The following is an 18,422-nucleotide window of genomic DNA, read 5'->3' on the forward strand; positions in this document are numbered from 1 at the left end:
TATTGTCACACATCAGTCACACTAATTACAATCATTGTTACTTACATGTTTGTTATTAGAAGAGAGATTCCATTGTGCTGAAGCTCTGTTCAGACCTAATTTTATTTGCTGATGGCTAAAGGATATATTATTCTTCATGGAGCATACTAATTACCGTATAAAAGTTTGATGAGAAAAAAAATGTTTTTTCATATTGATTATTGGCCCTGAGGGGGTTCTACGCTTGAAAAAATGCAGATAAGGGATAAATGTTAAAATAATTTGCTTTTATATAGAAAAAGATATATGTGAAAAAAAGTGGTTTTGAACAAATTGTAATATTATGATTATTGCTTATTAACATGATTATAATGTTAAACAGAATATAGATAAAACATACAAGTCACAACCTGTTAAAGTAAAAACTACATTAACTAGACAAGTACGGTACTATTGGAAATTCACATTTCAAATTTGCTGAGTGATATTTGAAGGGGAAATTTTTTCATGATAATGAAGTATAAAAAAATTAGAAAAGCAAACAGAAAAGTGAATATTGGAGAAATTATGATTGAGAAAATAATAGTAATATTATTTTTTACTAAGCATTCACAGCTTTATAATGTATAAACAGGTTGGAGACAAAAGATAAGCATATGCTACAGAGAATATTAGTGAAAAATTAAAAAGTTAATAGATTGTATTTAATATGATATGAACAACATAAAATAAAAACTGAGAATGTAACAGGTGAATTTATAGGATAATCAACCATCTATCTATTTCATGCTTTCCTTATAAAGGCGGTTGTTTTAATGGATATTAAAATTCATCAAATGGAAGAAATTATAAAATGATGCTGAAAGGTGATGGTACAGCATGTTTATAAAGATGGCTGATCAACATGATCAAATTGGAATGAACCATAATTTGTGTTTCTTCTAGATAATAGAATAGCAGAAGGATTTGAATTGTGACTTAACTTGAGTTGTCTCAAGTAGAATTGTTTGTTAAACAAGTTTTACTCTGCTTAGAAGTTGGACCATGGTTACATGAACGATATGGAACATTGTGTTATAACACTACCATGACTAGCTAGCTCATGGAATATATGTTCTTTCTATACATTTATACAATCATGTTTTGATATTTGAAAAGGAGATATTTTATTATTTGTTACATAAACGTGGATTTAAATAATTATCAGAAAATTATACTTTATAATTATATACATGTCATATATATTTACATGCAAATATGCATTTTTAGGATAGGATTATGTAAACAAATTTGATGAGATGTTTAGCTAATTATTTAGTGAAACATGATTATGTTTTATAACATGATACATGTTATCTCAAAAACTTGTACATGTTGTATATGAAATTAAAAATAGGACTATAGTTTAGGGGAAATGAAATGAATTCTCAAATGTGGAATGCTTTTTACCCTTATCAACCAATACATGCAGGAAAAGTTAATTAAACAATATGCTTAAAATGTGTACAATTCCCAGTCTCTGTATTACTCTATAAATATTGGATTTGCTGGATTAATTCAAATGACATGGAATAGAAAATGTTCAATATAAAACCTGTTTTATGTGGATTTACTACTTAATGTTGACTTACAACAAAAAACCTGCTTTGTCACTAATTCTATTTAACAATAGGAACAAACATATCATATGGTACTTCCAATAGTTAATAGCTTATTAGGTTTTCCAATATTCTTGGTTTTATTTAATGGGATATTAAGTGAAGTATAATTTTACACTGGATATGGTTTGTTTACTTTGTACATGATGTTAAATTTATGTGATTCATGAATAAAGAAGAATCAGCAACATGGCCACTGGTCACTTCATCTGACCAATCAGAAATCAGCTCGCAAGATGAAGATGAAAAACAAAATTATAAACTTTTAAAGAGAACGGGATCAAATGACTCTGTATGTGAAATTAATAATAGTAAGGAATATAAGAAACTGAAGCAGTTTAGGAAAACCAATAGAAAGAAAAAATCCAGGAGTAGATGTTGTGTGGGCTGTCTTTGTTGCTTCAAGGGAAATACAGGTAAATCATATCAAAACTCACATGCTAATGGACAGGTAAATCATATCAACATTCACATGTTAATAGACAGGAAAATCATATCAACACTCACATGCTTATGGACAGGTAAATCTTATTAACACTTATATGTCAATAGACAGGTAAATCATATCAACACTTACATGCTAATAGACAGGTAAATCTAAGAATAGATGTTGTGTGGACTGTCTTTACTGCTTCAAAGGAAAGACAGGTAAATCTTATCAACAGGCACACACTTATAGACAGGTAAATCATATTAACGTTATCATACTTATGGACAGGTAAATCCTATCAAACTCACATGCTTATAGACAGGTAAATCATATCAACACCTACATGCTAATAGACAGGTAAATCATATCAACACTAACAACACTAACATGAAATAGTCGGGTAAATCATAATAACACTCACATGAAATAGACGGGTAAATCATATCAACATTCACATGCTTATGGATAAGTTAATCATATACACCCTCACATGTTAATAGACAGGTAAATCTTATTATCACTCAGATGATAATAGACAGGTAAATCATATCATCACTCACATGCTAATAGACAAGTTAATCATATCATCACTCACATGCTAATAGACAGGTAAATCATATCATCACTCACATGATAATAGACAGGTAAATCATATCAACACTTGCATGCTAATAGACAGGTAAATCATATCATCACTCACATGATAATAGACAGGTAAATCATATCAAAACTCACATGCTAATAGACAAGTAAATCATATCATCACTCACATGTTAATAGACAGGTAAATCATATCAATACTCACATACTAATAGACAAGTAAATCATATCATCACTCACATGTTAATAGACAGGTAAATCATATCAAAACTCACATGTTAATAGACAGGTAAATCATATCAAAACTCACATGTTAATAGACAGGTAAATCATATCAAAACTCACATGCTAATAGACAGGTAAATCATATCAATACTCACATACTAATAGACAAGTTAATCATATCATCACTCACATGTTAATAGACAGGTAAATCATATCATCACTCACATGATAATAGACAGGTAAATCATATCATCACTCGGATGATAATAGACAGGTAAATCATATCAACACTTGCATGCTAATAGACAGGTAAATCATATCATCACTCACATGATAATAGACAGGTAAATCATATCAAAACTCACATGCTAATAGACAAGTAAATCATATCATCACTCACATGTTAATAGCCAGGTAAATCATATCATCACTCACATGATAATAGACAGGTAAATCATATCAAAACTCACATGCTAATAGACAAGTTAATCATATCATCACTAACATGCTAATAGCCAGGTAAATCATATCATCACTCACATGTTAATAGCCAGGTAAATCATATCATCACTCACATGATAATAGACAGGTAAATCATATCAAAACTCACATGCTAATAGACAAGTTAATCATATCATCACTAACATGCTAATAGCCAGGTAAATCATATCATCACTCACATGTTAATAGACAGGTAAATCATATCATCACTCGGATGATAATAGACAGGTAAATCATATCATCACTCACATGTTAATAGACAGGTAAATCATATCAATACTCACATACTAATAGATAGGTTAATCATATCATCACTCACATGTTAATAGACAGGTAAATCATATCAATACTCACATACTAATAGACAAGTTAATCATATCATCACTCACATGATAATAGACAGGTAAATCATATCATCACTCATATGATAATAGACAGGTAAATCATATCAAAACTCACATGCTAATAGACAAGTAAATCATATCAACACTCAAATGATACTTCATTATGTCTCCCTTACAATTTAATGAGAAAAAGATATAGTTTGGAAGTTCATACTTTGAACTAGAAAGAGAACCAAAAATTAATGCCAAATTAAAGTTTGACCCCAAAATCATGGTCCACTGACCATAGAAAAATGATAGTGCAAGTGGCGCATCCGTATACTACGGACAGGTTCTTGTTTCTGTAAAGCACTTACTGGCATTTATTGCAAATCCTAATTTCATATGAACACCTTCAAAAGTATTCTCTGAAAGAAACTCTATTGATTCAGAAAAAATAGGAAAAAATGGAAATAGTAATTGAATTTCATTTAAGATGGAGGAAGTACTATATATACTACAATATGTTAGTATTTTATGTCCTTAGACCTATAGTGAAGTGTATATTACTTTATAATTATCTGTAAACGACCAGTATTGATCTATTATGCTATATTGTTAATGTAGAAAATAGGCAGATTGATGGATGGAACCTTTAGTGAAATAAATTATTGAGAGTATGGAAACTTGTCTGTAAATAGTACAGCAACTATAACCTGAAGGAAAAAACATTGGAAAGGATCACATTGGCTTTTAAAGTTGAAATGATCCAGTCTAGTCCTAGGTTCCCCATGAGTTAATGTATTTACATATTTTCTGGCACATTGAACCTCAAGAATTTCTAAACCTAAATATTGACCTACTGGCTGTTAGTCTCAACTTAAGCATTGAGCATGAAGGCTAACACAGCCTGTTTGACCTTATATTCTTCTGTGGACTGTATTAAAGTCTTTCCCATTATAAGGCCTCATATGTCTACAAGGCATTTAAATTTATCTTTGGGCCATTACTTTAAGACATGAGACTATTATTGATCTTGCGGAAATATTGTCTGTAGTGTAATATAAAAAAGAAGATGTGGTATGATTGCCAATGAGACAACTTTCCACAAAAGACCAAAATGACACAGACATTAACAAATATAGGTCACCGTACGGCCTTCAACAATTAGCAAAGCCCATACTATTCACCACAGATATTAAACTTTCTGTTAATTTGGGTTCCACAAGGCTGACATAGAAATGTCATCTGTCCATCTGTTAAAATTGAAAAACATTGTGTATATAAAGAAAAATTGTTTATCACTTAGAAAAATACGATTAAATAAAATATATTGTAAATGATAAATTTTGAACTAGTTACTGACACCACCACACATACCTCAATAGAATGTCACAAATGGATCATGTTGATTGGTTGTCTTTAATAATTTTATGAGTTATTGTAGTTGACATGCAAAGTTTAGTAGGATAAATATAAAAATTACTGTACAGATATTTTAAATTGCATACACTCATCTGCATCTGCAAAAATATTATCATCTCATGGAGGCTAATTAAATTCTAAATTTGTTTTTCATCTGCAAACATATTTTGTGTACAATATTGAAATATGATAATTCTACAGTGAATTATGTCATAGTAAAACTACAGGAAAGTTTGACTATCGATTGAATGTGCATCTTTTCAGTGAAATATTAGATGATAATCAGTTAATCAGATCTGCATATGTTCTGTAATACACTTTGATGAAATTATTTAATTTTCTTCTGTGTAGGTAGTGCTCATGCATTGAGTCATCATCTGAAAATATCTTACAGAAAAAAGTTTTGTACATAAGGAATAAATAAAAGATTGATTTTTGTATACCTGGTTGATTTTGAATTATGGTTTTATTTATATTTCCGTTATTATCTGTACTTTGTGGTTGATTGTTTTCTGAGGTGTTGTTTGCTGTAGATCATTTTGTTAGTATCATTACAGAAATGAATTGCACTGATTATAGTTATCTGTTTGACTTCATTGTGTAGATTTTCCACAATGTATTTACTCACTGGGAACTTTTGATTGTTAGTTTACTTGTATCATTAAGATAAAAGGATATATATTATATTGATATGATTGTTTAGTTGCATTGCTTTTAATTAATTAATTTAGATTTTATTAATATTGAGTATCTTTTGAATTTTCCTGTGATATTTTTCACTGAACTTCTACATGTGATTGTCTTGAATTTGCTTGTGATATTTGTCACTGAACTTCTACATGTGATTGTCTTGAATTTGCTTGTGATATTTGTTACTGAATATATTCTACATGTGATTATCTTGAATTTGCTTGTGATATTTGATACTGAACATCTTCTACATGTGATTGCCTTGAATTTGCTTGTGATATTTGTCATTGAGCCTCACATGTGATAGTCTTGAATTTGCTTGTGATATCTGTCACTGAACATCTTCTACATATGATTGCTTTGAATTTGCTTGTGATATTTGTCACTGAACATATTCTACATGTAATTATCTTGAATTTACCTGTGATATTTATCACTTAACATCTTCTACATGTGATTGCCTTGAATTTGCTTGTGATATCTGTCACTGAACATCTTCTACATATGATTGCTTTGAATTTGCTTGTGATATTTGTCACTGAACATATTCTACATGTAATTATCTTGAATTTACTTGTGATATTTGTCACTTAACATCTTCTACATGTGATTGCCTTGAATTTGCTTGTGATATTTGTCACTGAACTTCTACATGTGATTGTCTTGCATTTGCTTGTGATATTTGTCACTGAACATATTCTACATGTGATTGTCTTGAATTTACTTGTGATATTTGTCACTGAACATATTCTACATGTAATTATCTTGAATTTACCTGTGATATTTATCACTTAACATCTTCTACATGTGATTGCCCTGAATTTGCTTGTGATATCTGTCACTGAACATCTTCTACATATGATTGCTTTGAATTTGCTTGTGATATTTGTCACTGAACATATTCTACATGTAATTATCTTGAATTTACCTGTGATATTTATCACTTAACATCTTCTACATGTGATTGCCTTGAATTTGCTTGTGATATCTGTCACTGAACATCTTCTACATATGATTGCTTTGAATTTGCTTGTGATATTTGTCACTGAACATATTCTACATGTAATTATCTTGAATTTACTTGTGATATTTGTCACTTAACATCTTCTACATGTGATTGCCTTGAATTTGCTTGTGATATTTGTCACTGAACTTCTACATGTGATTGTCTTGCATTTGCTTGTGATATTTGTCACTGAACATATTCTACATGTGATTGTCTTGAATTTACTTGTGATATTTGTCACTGAACATATTCTACATGTAATTATCTTGAATTTACCTGTGATATTTATCACTTAACATCTTCTACATGTGATTGCCTTGAATTTGCTTGTGATATCTGTCACTGAACATCTTCTACATATGATTGCTTTGAATTTGCTTGTGATATTTGTCACTGAACATATTCTACATGTAATTATCTTGAATTTACTTGTGATATTTGTCACTTCACATCTTCTACATGTGATTGCCTTGAATTTGCTTGTGATATTTGTCACTGAACTTCTACATGTGATTGTCTTGCATTTGCTTGTGATATATGTCACTGAACATATTCTACATGTGATTGTCTTGAATTTACTTGTGATACTTGTCACTGAATATATTCTAAATGTGATCCCCTTGAATTTTCTTGTGATATTTGTCACTGAACTTCTACATGTGATTGTCTTGAATTTGCTTGTGACATTTGTCACTGAACAACTTCTATATTTGATTGCCTTGGATTTGCTTGTGATATTTGTCACTGAATATATTCAACATGTGATTATCTTGAACTTGCTTGTGATATTTGTCACTGAATATATTCTACATGAGATTGTCTTGCATTTGCTTGTGATATTTGTCACTGAACATATTCTACATGTGATTGTCTTGAATTTACTTGTGATATTTGTCACTGAATATATTCTAAATGTGATCACCTTGAATTTTCTTGTGATATTTGTCACTGAACTTCTACATGTGATTGTCTTGAATTTGCTTGTGACATTTGTCACTGAACAACTTCTATATTTGATTGCCTTGGATTTGCTTGTGATATTTGTCACTGAATATATTCTACATGTGATTATCTTGAACTTGCTTGTGATATTTGTCACTGAATATATTCTACATGTAATTATCTTGAATCTACTTGTGATATTTGTCACTGAACATCTTCTATATGTGATTGCTGGCAATTTGCTTGTGATATTTGTCACTGAACTTTTACATGTGATAGTCTTGAATTTGCTTGTGATATAAGGGGCACTAGCTGTCAAATTCATGGTCACCGATTTGACTCAAATTCTTAAATTTGATTTATAACAATGTAAAACATTTATCCAAACTATCAAAAGTCTAAAATAAACAGTTTACAGAGCATGGGGTAGATAATACATAGATTCGTTTCGTGTGTACTTTAGTCCAGACGCCATCTAATTAACTATCTATTTGACCTCAGATGACCATATAAGCGATGTAAACATAAATAAAGATATGAATAGATTAAAGCAGCACGTGCAATTGGATTTTTATAGGTCTGTTTGATTTGATTTTACAACTTACAACTTACAACTCCCGTTAGCGCCATGTGTCGCATAGGGCGCAATTTTATTTTATAGATTAAAAATAGATGTTTCTCATTGTTTCTAACCGTATAAGAATGATTTTATGTGCATCGAATTTTCTACATGTGAATCAAATGATTTACCGTAGTTTCACTTTCATTATTGACATTCTTTTTCTTTAAATAACCAGTACACGTACAATGCATGCATTGTCAATTTCTAGCTAGGGGTTAAATTTAAGTTCACATGAATACGGATTTAAAGAGGTCGACTCATTCACTTGCAAGTGAATAACTAATTATCAATGTTTCTTAGCGTAATTTGATAAAATTGAACCTTTTTGGCTGCAAAAAGCGAATTGTTATTTCACTATTTCACTTTCATTATTGATTGAACAGAAAAAAATCAAACTTTAGATTTTTTATATATCTCGTAGCTAGTGCCCCTTTAATATTGAGTATCCACATGTGATTATCTTTGAATTTTCCTGTGATATTTTTCACTGAACTTCTACATGTGATAGTCTTGAATTTGCTTGTGATATTTGTCACTGAACTTCTACATGTGATTGTCTTAAATTTGCTTGTGATATTTGTCACTGAATATATTAAACATATGATTATAAATCTTGAATTTGCTTGTGATATTTGATACTGAACATCACCTACATGTGATCGTCTTGAATTTGCTTGTGATATTTGTCACTGAATATATTCTACATGTGATTATCTTGAACTTGCTTGTGATATTTTTCACTGAATATATTCTACATGTAATTATCTTGAATCTACTTGTGATATTTGTCACTGAACATCTTCTATATGTGATTGCCTGCAATTTGCTTGTGATATTTGTCACTGAACTTTCACATGTGATAATCTTGAATTTGTTTGTGATATTTGTCACTGAACATCTTCTACATGTGATAGTCTTGAATTTGCTTGTGATATTTGTAACTGAACATCTTCTGTATGTGATTGCCTTGAACTTGCTTGTGATATTTGTCACTGGACTTCTACATGTGATTGTCTTGAATTTGCTTGTGATATTTGATACTGAACATCACCTACATGTGATTGCCTTGAATTTGCTTTTAATATATGTCATTTAGCCTCATGCAATTGTCTTGAGTTTATTTGCTTATAATATCTGTCACTGAACTTCTTCTACATGTGATTGCTTTGAATTTGCTTGTGATATTTGTCACTGAACATATTCTGCATGTAATTATCTTGAATTTGCTTGTGATATTTGTCATTGAGCCTCACATGTGATTGTCTTAAATTTGCTTGTGATATCTGTCACTGTGAACATCTTCTACATGTGATTGCTTTGAATTTGCCTGTGATATTTGTCACTGAACTTCTACATGTGATTGTCTTGAATTTGCTTGTGACATATGTCACTGAACAACTTCTATATTTGATTGCCTTGAACTTGCTTGTGTTATTTGTCACTGAATATCTTCTACATGTAATTAAATTGAATCTACTTGTGATATTTGTCACTGAACATCTTCTATATGTGATTGCTGGCAATTTGCTTGTGATATTTGTCACTGAACTTTTACATGTGATAGTCTTGAATTTGCTTGTGATATTTGTCACTGAACATCTACATGTGATTTTCTTGAATATGCTTGTGATATTTGTCACTAAACATTTTCTACATGTGATTGTCATGAATTTGCTTGTGATATTTGTCACTGAACATCTTCTACATGTGATTGTCTTGAATTTGCTTGTGATATTTGTCACTTAACATCTTCGTGTGATTTTCTTGAATTTGCTTGTGTTATTTGTCCCTTAACATTATTATCATATGATTGCCTTGAATTTGCTTGTGATATTTGTCACTGAATATATTCTACATGTGATTGCCTTGATTTTGCTTGTGATGTTTGTCACTGAACATATTCTTGGCATAAGGAAGATTGCAAGAAACCTGTGAGGTATTCTGTTCATATCTTTGTGAGTATGAAACTATATTATACATTAAATTAATGTGACCAATTTTCATACAAAAAGATACCTTTCCCTTTTCTTATTTTTTTTTATTAATGCAATTCCTTCATACCTTTTATAACTTTTCAGAATAAATGACATTGTTGTTTTCTATTAAAAGATCAATTGATGTAAGATTAAGTGACCTGTATTTAAAGTGTCACATAAAACATCCATTACCACTCTGTCTGGTCAACAAAATCAATAGTTTCCCCTGTACCTCAACATACATTACCAAGCTGCCTGTCATAAATACAAATTGATCATTGCAATTAGTTTGAACAATTTTAGAAAATTAGTTTTCCGTTAAATTTTCTATGTTTACAGACTTTTATAGAAGCAAGCTTCCGAAACAATTCCCTTGATTACGACATTAATTTTATTTGAAAGACAGAATTGGAAGGTATAGGATGGGATATAGATTCTGATAGAGTGAACTGCATTCAAGGCTATATAATGTGATAATTAGTACTTCAATGTTGACGATTTATACCACATCTCTCAGTAGTTGGTGTAGGTATTGACTTCAGTGTTTGAGACAAGAGAAAATGATTATTTTGTTTGTTTTTGGTAAATTGTCATTGATTTTGTTAGAATGGAATATAATCAGGTAATAATTCACACCACTTCTAAAATCAATGTATTGACTGGATAACATTGAATGCAATCAACATCATAAAGTATTCAATGAAAAAAATCAGACCTATTTAGATTGGAATTTACCTGGCTTACACCAAAACCAGGCTTCATTATCCTTGGTCTGATGTATTACTTCTAATCCAATAATAAGCACTGGCAGATGAAGAAAGACAAAAATGATTAAAAAACTGTCAATATAGTAGTGATATTGAAATGACCATGGAATTGACGTGTTTTGTGTAATGGTATAAGTTAATCCCTTGATATCAGTAAATATATATAATGGTCAATCGTAGAGATGGATGATAATGAACTAGTGTCTCTCCATATCAAGGATATACATGTATCTAAGGTGTCACAAAGTGTGTACTGTTATACATGTTATATGGCAACTTTTAGTCATAAGTGATTTAACATTTTAAGATTCCATTAGAACTGGTACAATCTCTATATCAAGGATACCTAAGGTGTCACACAGTGTACAGTTGGATGGCCATTTTTAGTCATAAGTGAATTAAGATTCCTGTAAAACTGGTGTGTCCTTATGTCAAAGATGTTAGAGATGTCATACATTGCCCAGATCTATGACCACTTTTATTCATCAGTGATTTTAGATTCTTGAAGACATCATGCCATGTGCAATTGATAGAACTATTTTAGGAATTTAATGACAATTTTATTGTGTTAAAATGATTGCTCTGTGTAATATTCAGTAGAACAAGAATAACATAAAAGAGGAAAAATAGATTAAGCATTTAAATTGTTTATGGAATAACTTGTTGAAACATGGAATGCTTAGCCTATAATCAACAGAGATTTGCATGTGTCATTCAGAATATCAATAAAGAACTGCTACATAAAGGTGAGTCACTCAGACTGCAGATATGATGTAATTCTCATAAGACAAGGATAAATATGTTTCATAATGTCGACAGAATTTAGCATACATGTACATACATTCTAGAAACACTGTCAAAGACATTTATTGCAATTATTGCTGTTTTTCAGATCATGTTAATCTGTAACTATGATAATATCATTTACACCCGTGGCCAATTGCACATGGCAGTGGCGGATCCAGAGGTGGGTTCTGGTGGTTGGAATCCCTCCTATTTTTTGATCATTTTGATTGGGATTAGTTTTCTCGTTTGAATTGTTTTACATTGTCTTATCAGGGCCTATTATAGCTGACTATGCGGTATGGGCTTTGCTCATTGTTGAAGGCCTTACGGTGACCTATAGTTGTTAATGTTTGTGTCATTTTGGTCTTTTGTCGATAGTTGTCTCAGTGGCAATCATACCACATCTTCTTTTTTATACATATAAATTTATGGAGTACTATAGCTTCCTCCAACAAATATAAATTGGTCACCATCATATGGCAAATGTCTTTAAAATGCTTAAATTCCTCAAAAACAGAAATTAGACTGTTGGTTTTCTCATTTAAATGTTTTACCATCTTTATTTTTTGGCCATTTATAGCTTTAATACTAGCAAATATATGTGACCTGTGGTTGAAACAGTTTCAACTTCTACTTCTGTTTGTCTCTGGTTGAGTCAGTTGTCTTCAATTGGCAATCATCATGATCATACCACATCTTATTGTTGTAATAACAAATAAATAAGACATTGATGAACAGTTAATTAACCAGTTTTAAACCTTGTTTTTCTATTGGAAGTTGTAACATCTATTTTTGGGTTGTTTATGGAATTTTGAAGTTTTCATTTGGATGCACATTTTGTTTTCCACAACTTTAATCATGAACAGTTTTATTTTGGCCATTTAATCCATTTCTTAAACTGATGATTGATAATCAGTGTTTAAAATAATTTCACAATCTAATTAGCACAAAGCTCCTTTTTCCAAAAACAGCATCCTCCACCAAAAAAATAATAATCATGATAATAGAAAAAAAAGGAATTTTGAGATTGAATGAGGGATGATACATTCACTGTAATAAGCTGGTTTTAAAATTGGATCAACATGCAGAGTCCTTTCTGCTTTTGTACAATTAAGCTGACTTAGCCTTGAGATTGTTAAGCATTGTAGTTGAACTAAATTTTCTTCAGTCAATTTTGCAAGAAGTCATAAAAATATATTTGATGATAGCTTGTATATTTGGATAGTTCTATAGAAGTCGAGATTTTTTTTATCAACACAAACATATGTAACACTATTCCATATATATACTTTCATAGTAGTTTATGATTGATTTGATTATAATTGATTTTGATAGGAAGTGTTTATTGATTTATCTTGTTTATGTAGTATGCTATCTTATTGTCAGCTATAAACTGTCACAAATATTTTGCCTTAGCCTTGAAATTGTTTGGTATTGAAGTGAAACCGAATTTTCCTTGAAGTGAATTTTGCAAGATGCTATAAAAAAATATTTGATGATGGCTATCTATATTTGGATAGTTCTATAGAAGTCATTGTACTCTTAAAATACCAATTTTTAAATGCATAGCCTATCTTCAAAACTTATTTTCATTGTAACATTATATCATAGCAATTCATAAGATTTTCAGGTCTTGTGCACTAAAAGTATACCTGTTTTATACAAAAAAATATAAAGTTGTTTGAAACAATTTTTTTGGTATTTATTTTTGGTATATATTTTTGGTATATATATTTTTGGTATCAAACAAATCTAACAACTATAGGCGCCTGACCTGACTTGACAGTGTTTGTTGATTGTATATAGATTTAAGGTTTTAGAGTTTGTTAAAATAAAACCATGAAGTTAAGTTACTCCATAAAGTTATATCATCCTCAATCCAAAGAAATAAAGTCAGTCAACTGTATGAAAAATATTTACACGAGTTAATAGATACATGAGTTCTTTTTTTCTTGTCTAATATTACTAATATTTGTCTAAGTGATATGAAAGCCATTGAGATAATTATCCATCGAAGTCGCAATTTGAATGTGTAAAAAGTAGAAAAAAACTATGGGTCAAAGTAAGGCCTTCAACGCTGAGCCTTGGCTCACACGAACAGCAAGCTAATAAAAGGCCCAAAATGACTATTGAAAAAATCAATTTAAACATGAAACCAACAGTCTGATCTTTATGAAAAACAAAAAATGAGAAACACTTGCAAAAAAAGTAAAATCACAAAAATACTGAACTCTAAAATTCAAAATAGAAAGTCCCTTAACAAATGGCAAAATCAAAAACTCAAACACATCAAACGAATTGACAACAGCTCATATTGCTTACTTGTTCCAGGCTTTTTCTTATGTAGAAAATGGTGGATTAAACTTCGATTTATATCTAACATGTCTAACTAAACCTCTCACTTGTATGACAGTGGCATAAAGTTCCATTATATTGTCAACAAACGACAACCACTGAGCAACAGGTTTCTGACTGAGGACAGTTCAATACAAATGCAGAAGGTTTATACCTTTTCTATATACATGTAAAATGTAATAATTTTCTATTCCAGGTTATGTAGTGGGAAGTCCCGAAGATGAAATTAAGATTTTAGAGGATATGAGTCCTACTTCAAAAGTTCAGCACCACAACAAACAGATACTAACAGAAATGAGTAAGTCAGGACAATGAGGAGGTGTAGTATGACTGCCAGTGAGACAACTATCCACCAGAGACTTAAGGAAGTAGATGCTAGTAATACTAAGTCAAAATACAGCCTTCAACAATGAGCAAAACACATACTGCATAGCTAGATATTAAATGCCTAGAAAAACAACAACTTATACATAGAACATGTACCTCACATTTTGTTTCATGTATAAAAGTGAAGAAAAATAGTATTCATTTGAATTTGGCAGTTGTAGGGAAATTACCTGGCAATGTTTTGGAGTCATAAACATATATCTGGGGTGTTTCATAGCAATATTCTTTTTTTAATTTGGTATTTCTTTAAAATATTTTAAATATGGAAGTGACTTTGTAACCAAACCTTGTAACACAGACGTACCCAAATTGCACCAATGAGGAAATTGTGAAAGCCATTTGACAGCTCGAGTTTGTTAACAGAATTCTATCATGCTTAGTAGTTTTGTTTGCGGTCATGTGTCGTTGTCTAGTTGACGATATTGATGATTTGGTCATTTCTATTGGAATTATGAAACTTGTGCCACAATGACACATTGTGACACACATTTGAATGCCTCATTCATACATTTTGTGGAACATTTTGGTATGGGGTCGACCCAGGTAGCAATCTTGTTATTACCAAACATAGTATGTTATCGTATGTTTTTCTATGTTGTGATGTTATGCTATTGTTTCGGAAAAAGGGAGAAGGTTTGGATCCATTAAAACGTTTAATCCCGCTGCAAATGTTTGCACCTGTCCTAAGTCAGGAATCTGATGTACAGTAGTTGTCGTTTGTTTATGTAATATATACGTGTTTCTCTTTTCTCGTTTTGTTTATATAGATTAGACTGTTGGTTTTCCCGTTTGAATGGTTTTATACTAGTAATTTTGGGGCCCTTTATAGCTTGTTGTTCGGTGTGAGCCAAGGCTCCGTGTTGAAGGCCGTACTTTAACCTATAATGGTTTACTTTTTTAAATTGTTATTTGGATGGAGAGTTGTCTCATTGGCACTCACACCACATCTGCCTTTATCTATATAGTGTACCCTTGATTCATTGGCTCATCAAAGACAGGGGACAAGTAACATTTCAAAAGATTTAAGGTACTCTATGATTACCTGATATATACAAGAATATTTCTGTTTAGACTCTCCAAAGAGACTATTGCATGTTGATGATTACCTGGATATATTGAAGTTAATTAGTCTATAAGGTTATCAAAGTCATCTTAGTTATTGATAGATATCTCCTCCATACTGGAATCAACCTTTATACAGTACCTCCAGCTAAGAATACTATTGAACTTCCATTAAATACAGAAAATAACATTTATAAGGGTTAACTTGTACATTATTTATTAGCCAGTCACACAAAGAAATGGTAATTAACAAATAATCATGACGGTTAATCTTGGTGGTAGAATTGAAAATTGAAATAGAATTGATTCTTTGGAGATTTTATGTTTAATTTAGCTGAAATCTTAATGCTTCAATTGTAAAGCATGAAGGAAGAAAGGTTTTAAATTTGAATGGTAAAGATTAAAGTGGGGGAGTGGAACACTTAAAACTAATTTAAATTTTTTTTTTTTTTTTTTAATTAAGTAGATTCATTATCTGTGTCATATTTATTTGAATTCCTGTCAATGGTGAAACTAAAATCTAAATTTGCTAAGGTTTGACACTTAGATTGAAAGAAGAAGAAAGTCTGTGTACTCTCATAATGTATTTGGATGTTAGTTTTGTGATCAACTATAACCAGCTTAATGTCAAGTGGCAAATATGTCATGAGTAAGGATGAGAGTGACTATTTACAATCAAAAGAACAGGGTGGCTTTGTAAGGTGGGAGACAGGGATGAAGGGCAAGAAATTTGGGTCACTGGAAAATAATATTTTGTTGGATAGGGGTAGAAATATGGCCAAGTAACATACTACCTACAAACCCCTCACAGAGTTATATCAAGTTCAGTGGGGTTCAAGGATAGCAGGCCAGGAGGATTGTTGTACGATGGATGTAGTGATGCTTTTATAAATGTTACCAATTTACTAACAAAATTATAAAAAAGTCAAGAGTTTTAATTCAAGCATTTATATACAAGCATGTAATACAATAGTTCACAACAAGTTAAGGTGGTACCTAACACTACAGGGAGTCAACTCTGTAAAATCACCTGAACGTTTTAAATCACATTCTATTGTTAAGAAACATTAAGCTTATCAATGATCAAAATTAGTGTTTGTCAAACTGCTATATATCTAACCAATTTTTTCTGAGAAAGTGATTGGTTCATTTGTTTTGAAATTTTTATATTTTTTTCAAAGGGTCAAAGTTAATATTTTGTCAAAATTTTATGAAAATTAAACAAGCAAAATTAATTTAAGTCAAGGTGTTGGGTACCACCTTAAGATGTTAAAAATCACAATATATCTCAGTAACCATTTGTTAAGACAATCTATGTATTCAACATGATCTAGAATTTTGGACTTTTAGTTACAGCAAGTTATATTATATGTACAGTATAAGTAAAAAGAAAGAAAAAAAATAGATACCGAACTCCAATGAAATTTGAAAAAAGTACTTTATCAGATGATGAAATCAAAAGCACAAACACATCAAAAGAATTGGAAAAACTGTCATAATCCTGACTTGGTACAAGCATTTCCTTATACAGAAAATGATGGACTAAACCTGGTTTTATAGCTAGCTAAACTTCTCACTTGTATGACCATCGCATGGTCATCATGAACCTCCAGTTACAGCAATGGAATAACAAAAATACACAAGTACATGTAGATGTTTTCCTACTTCTTGCCATTGTGTACAATCCTTAAATATCTCTCTAATCTTCAAGCTTATCATCTCCTATCAGCTCCTCAATGCTAAAACATAGGGCCATTATATATCAATTGCCACCAACTATTGTTCTTTTGTCCTAAATTGCCACCAAACATGCACCAATCTCTTTATGTAAAACTATATATCTAAACATGGTAAATACTAACATGTACTTTAAGTCTATATAACCTCTATGAAATCAGATACATCATATGATTACTTAATTAACTATGACAAATAAAAAATAAAAAAATTAATGACTATACAGTTAAAATGTGTTTGAAAACAAAATATTAACATTAAACATTAAACATCTAATTCCTACACACTTACATAGGCCTATTTTAACATTCAAATTTTGTTTTGCCTCTTTAAGAACATCTTGTGAACTCAGATTATTTATTTTGATATTTATTTTCAGGGACACAGAATTTTGATGTTATACGGTTTGCCACTTACAGAACGGCCTGTAAACTCAGATTTATACAGAAGAAGACTAGTCGTAAGTTTTTATAAACACTGTGCACAGTCACAATTCAATACACAAATCCAAAACTATCCAATAAAAACTACTGGATTCATTATTATTTGTGGGATACCAATTTTTGTGGTTTTCGTTGGTACAGGTGAACCACGAATTTAAATTTTGATATGTATACCACAAATTTGCTGTTGGGTGGAAAACAGGTTTTAAATAACCAAGCCAGGAAAACAAATATTCACCAAAATTCAAGATTTCCTTAAACCACGAAAATTTGTACCCATGAAAATAAATCAAACACAGTAACATAATAAAATTAATATACATAATTTAGCACAAATAAATGAAATATAAAAAAAAGGAGATGTGCTAAATGCAAATGGGATAACTAACTGTCCACCAGAGTTCAAATGATGAGCAGAATCTGTAACAACACAAAATAACTTGTAAAATTTGGTTGCAAACAGTTGAACTCAATATTTTGGAAGAAGAAAACTATTATAAAAACAATA

The 18,422-nt window shown here is 30.7% G+C and overlaps 1 protein-coding gene across 10 annotated transcripts in view; it reads left to right on the forward strand.

The window, feature by feature from the left end:
* The window catches only part of LOC139505082 (dystrobrevin beta-like), a 91,752-nt gene that overhangs the window by 9,757 nt on the left and 63,573 nt on the right, over nt 1-18,422 (forward strand). For 4 of the 10 annotated variants that reach the window (XM_071294939.1, XM_071294932.1, XM_071294934.1 and 1 more), the window contains exons 2-3: nt 14,482-14,583; nt 17,851-17,931. In XM_071294939.1, coding sequence (XP_071151040.1) covers nt 14,482-14,583; nt 17,851-17,931 — 183 coding nt within the window. Of the gene's footprint in view, nt 1-1,728; nt 2,054-10,779; nt 11,891-14,481; nt 14,584-17,850; nt 17,932-18,422 lie in introns of those variants that run through there. The other 6 variants (XM_071294912.1, XM_071294926.1, XM_071294901.1 and 3 more) reach the window with 6 other exon arrangements.

Source organism: Mytilus edulis, chromosome 1 (genome assembly GCF_963676685.1).
Source record: "Mytilus edulis chromosome 1, xbMytEdul2.2, whole genome shotgun sequence".
Taxonomy (NCBI): Eukaryota; Metazoa; Mollusca; class Bivalvia; order Mytilida; family Mytilidae; genus Mytilus; species Mytilus edulis.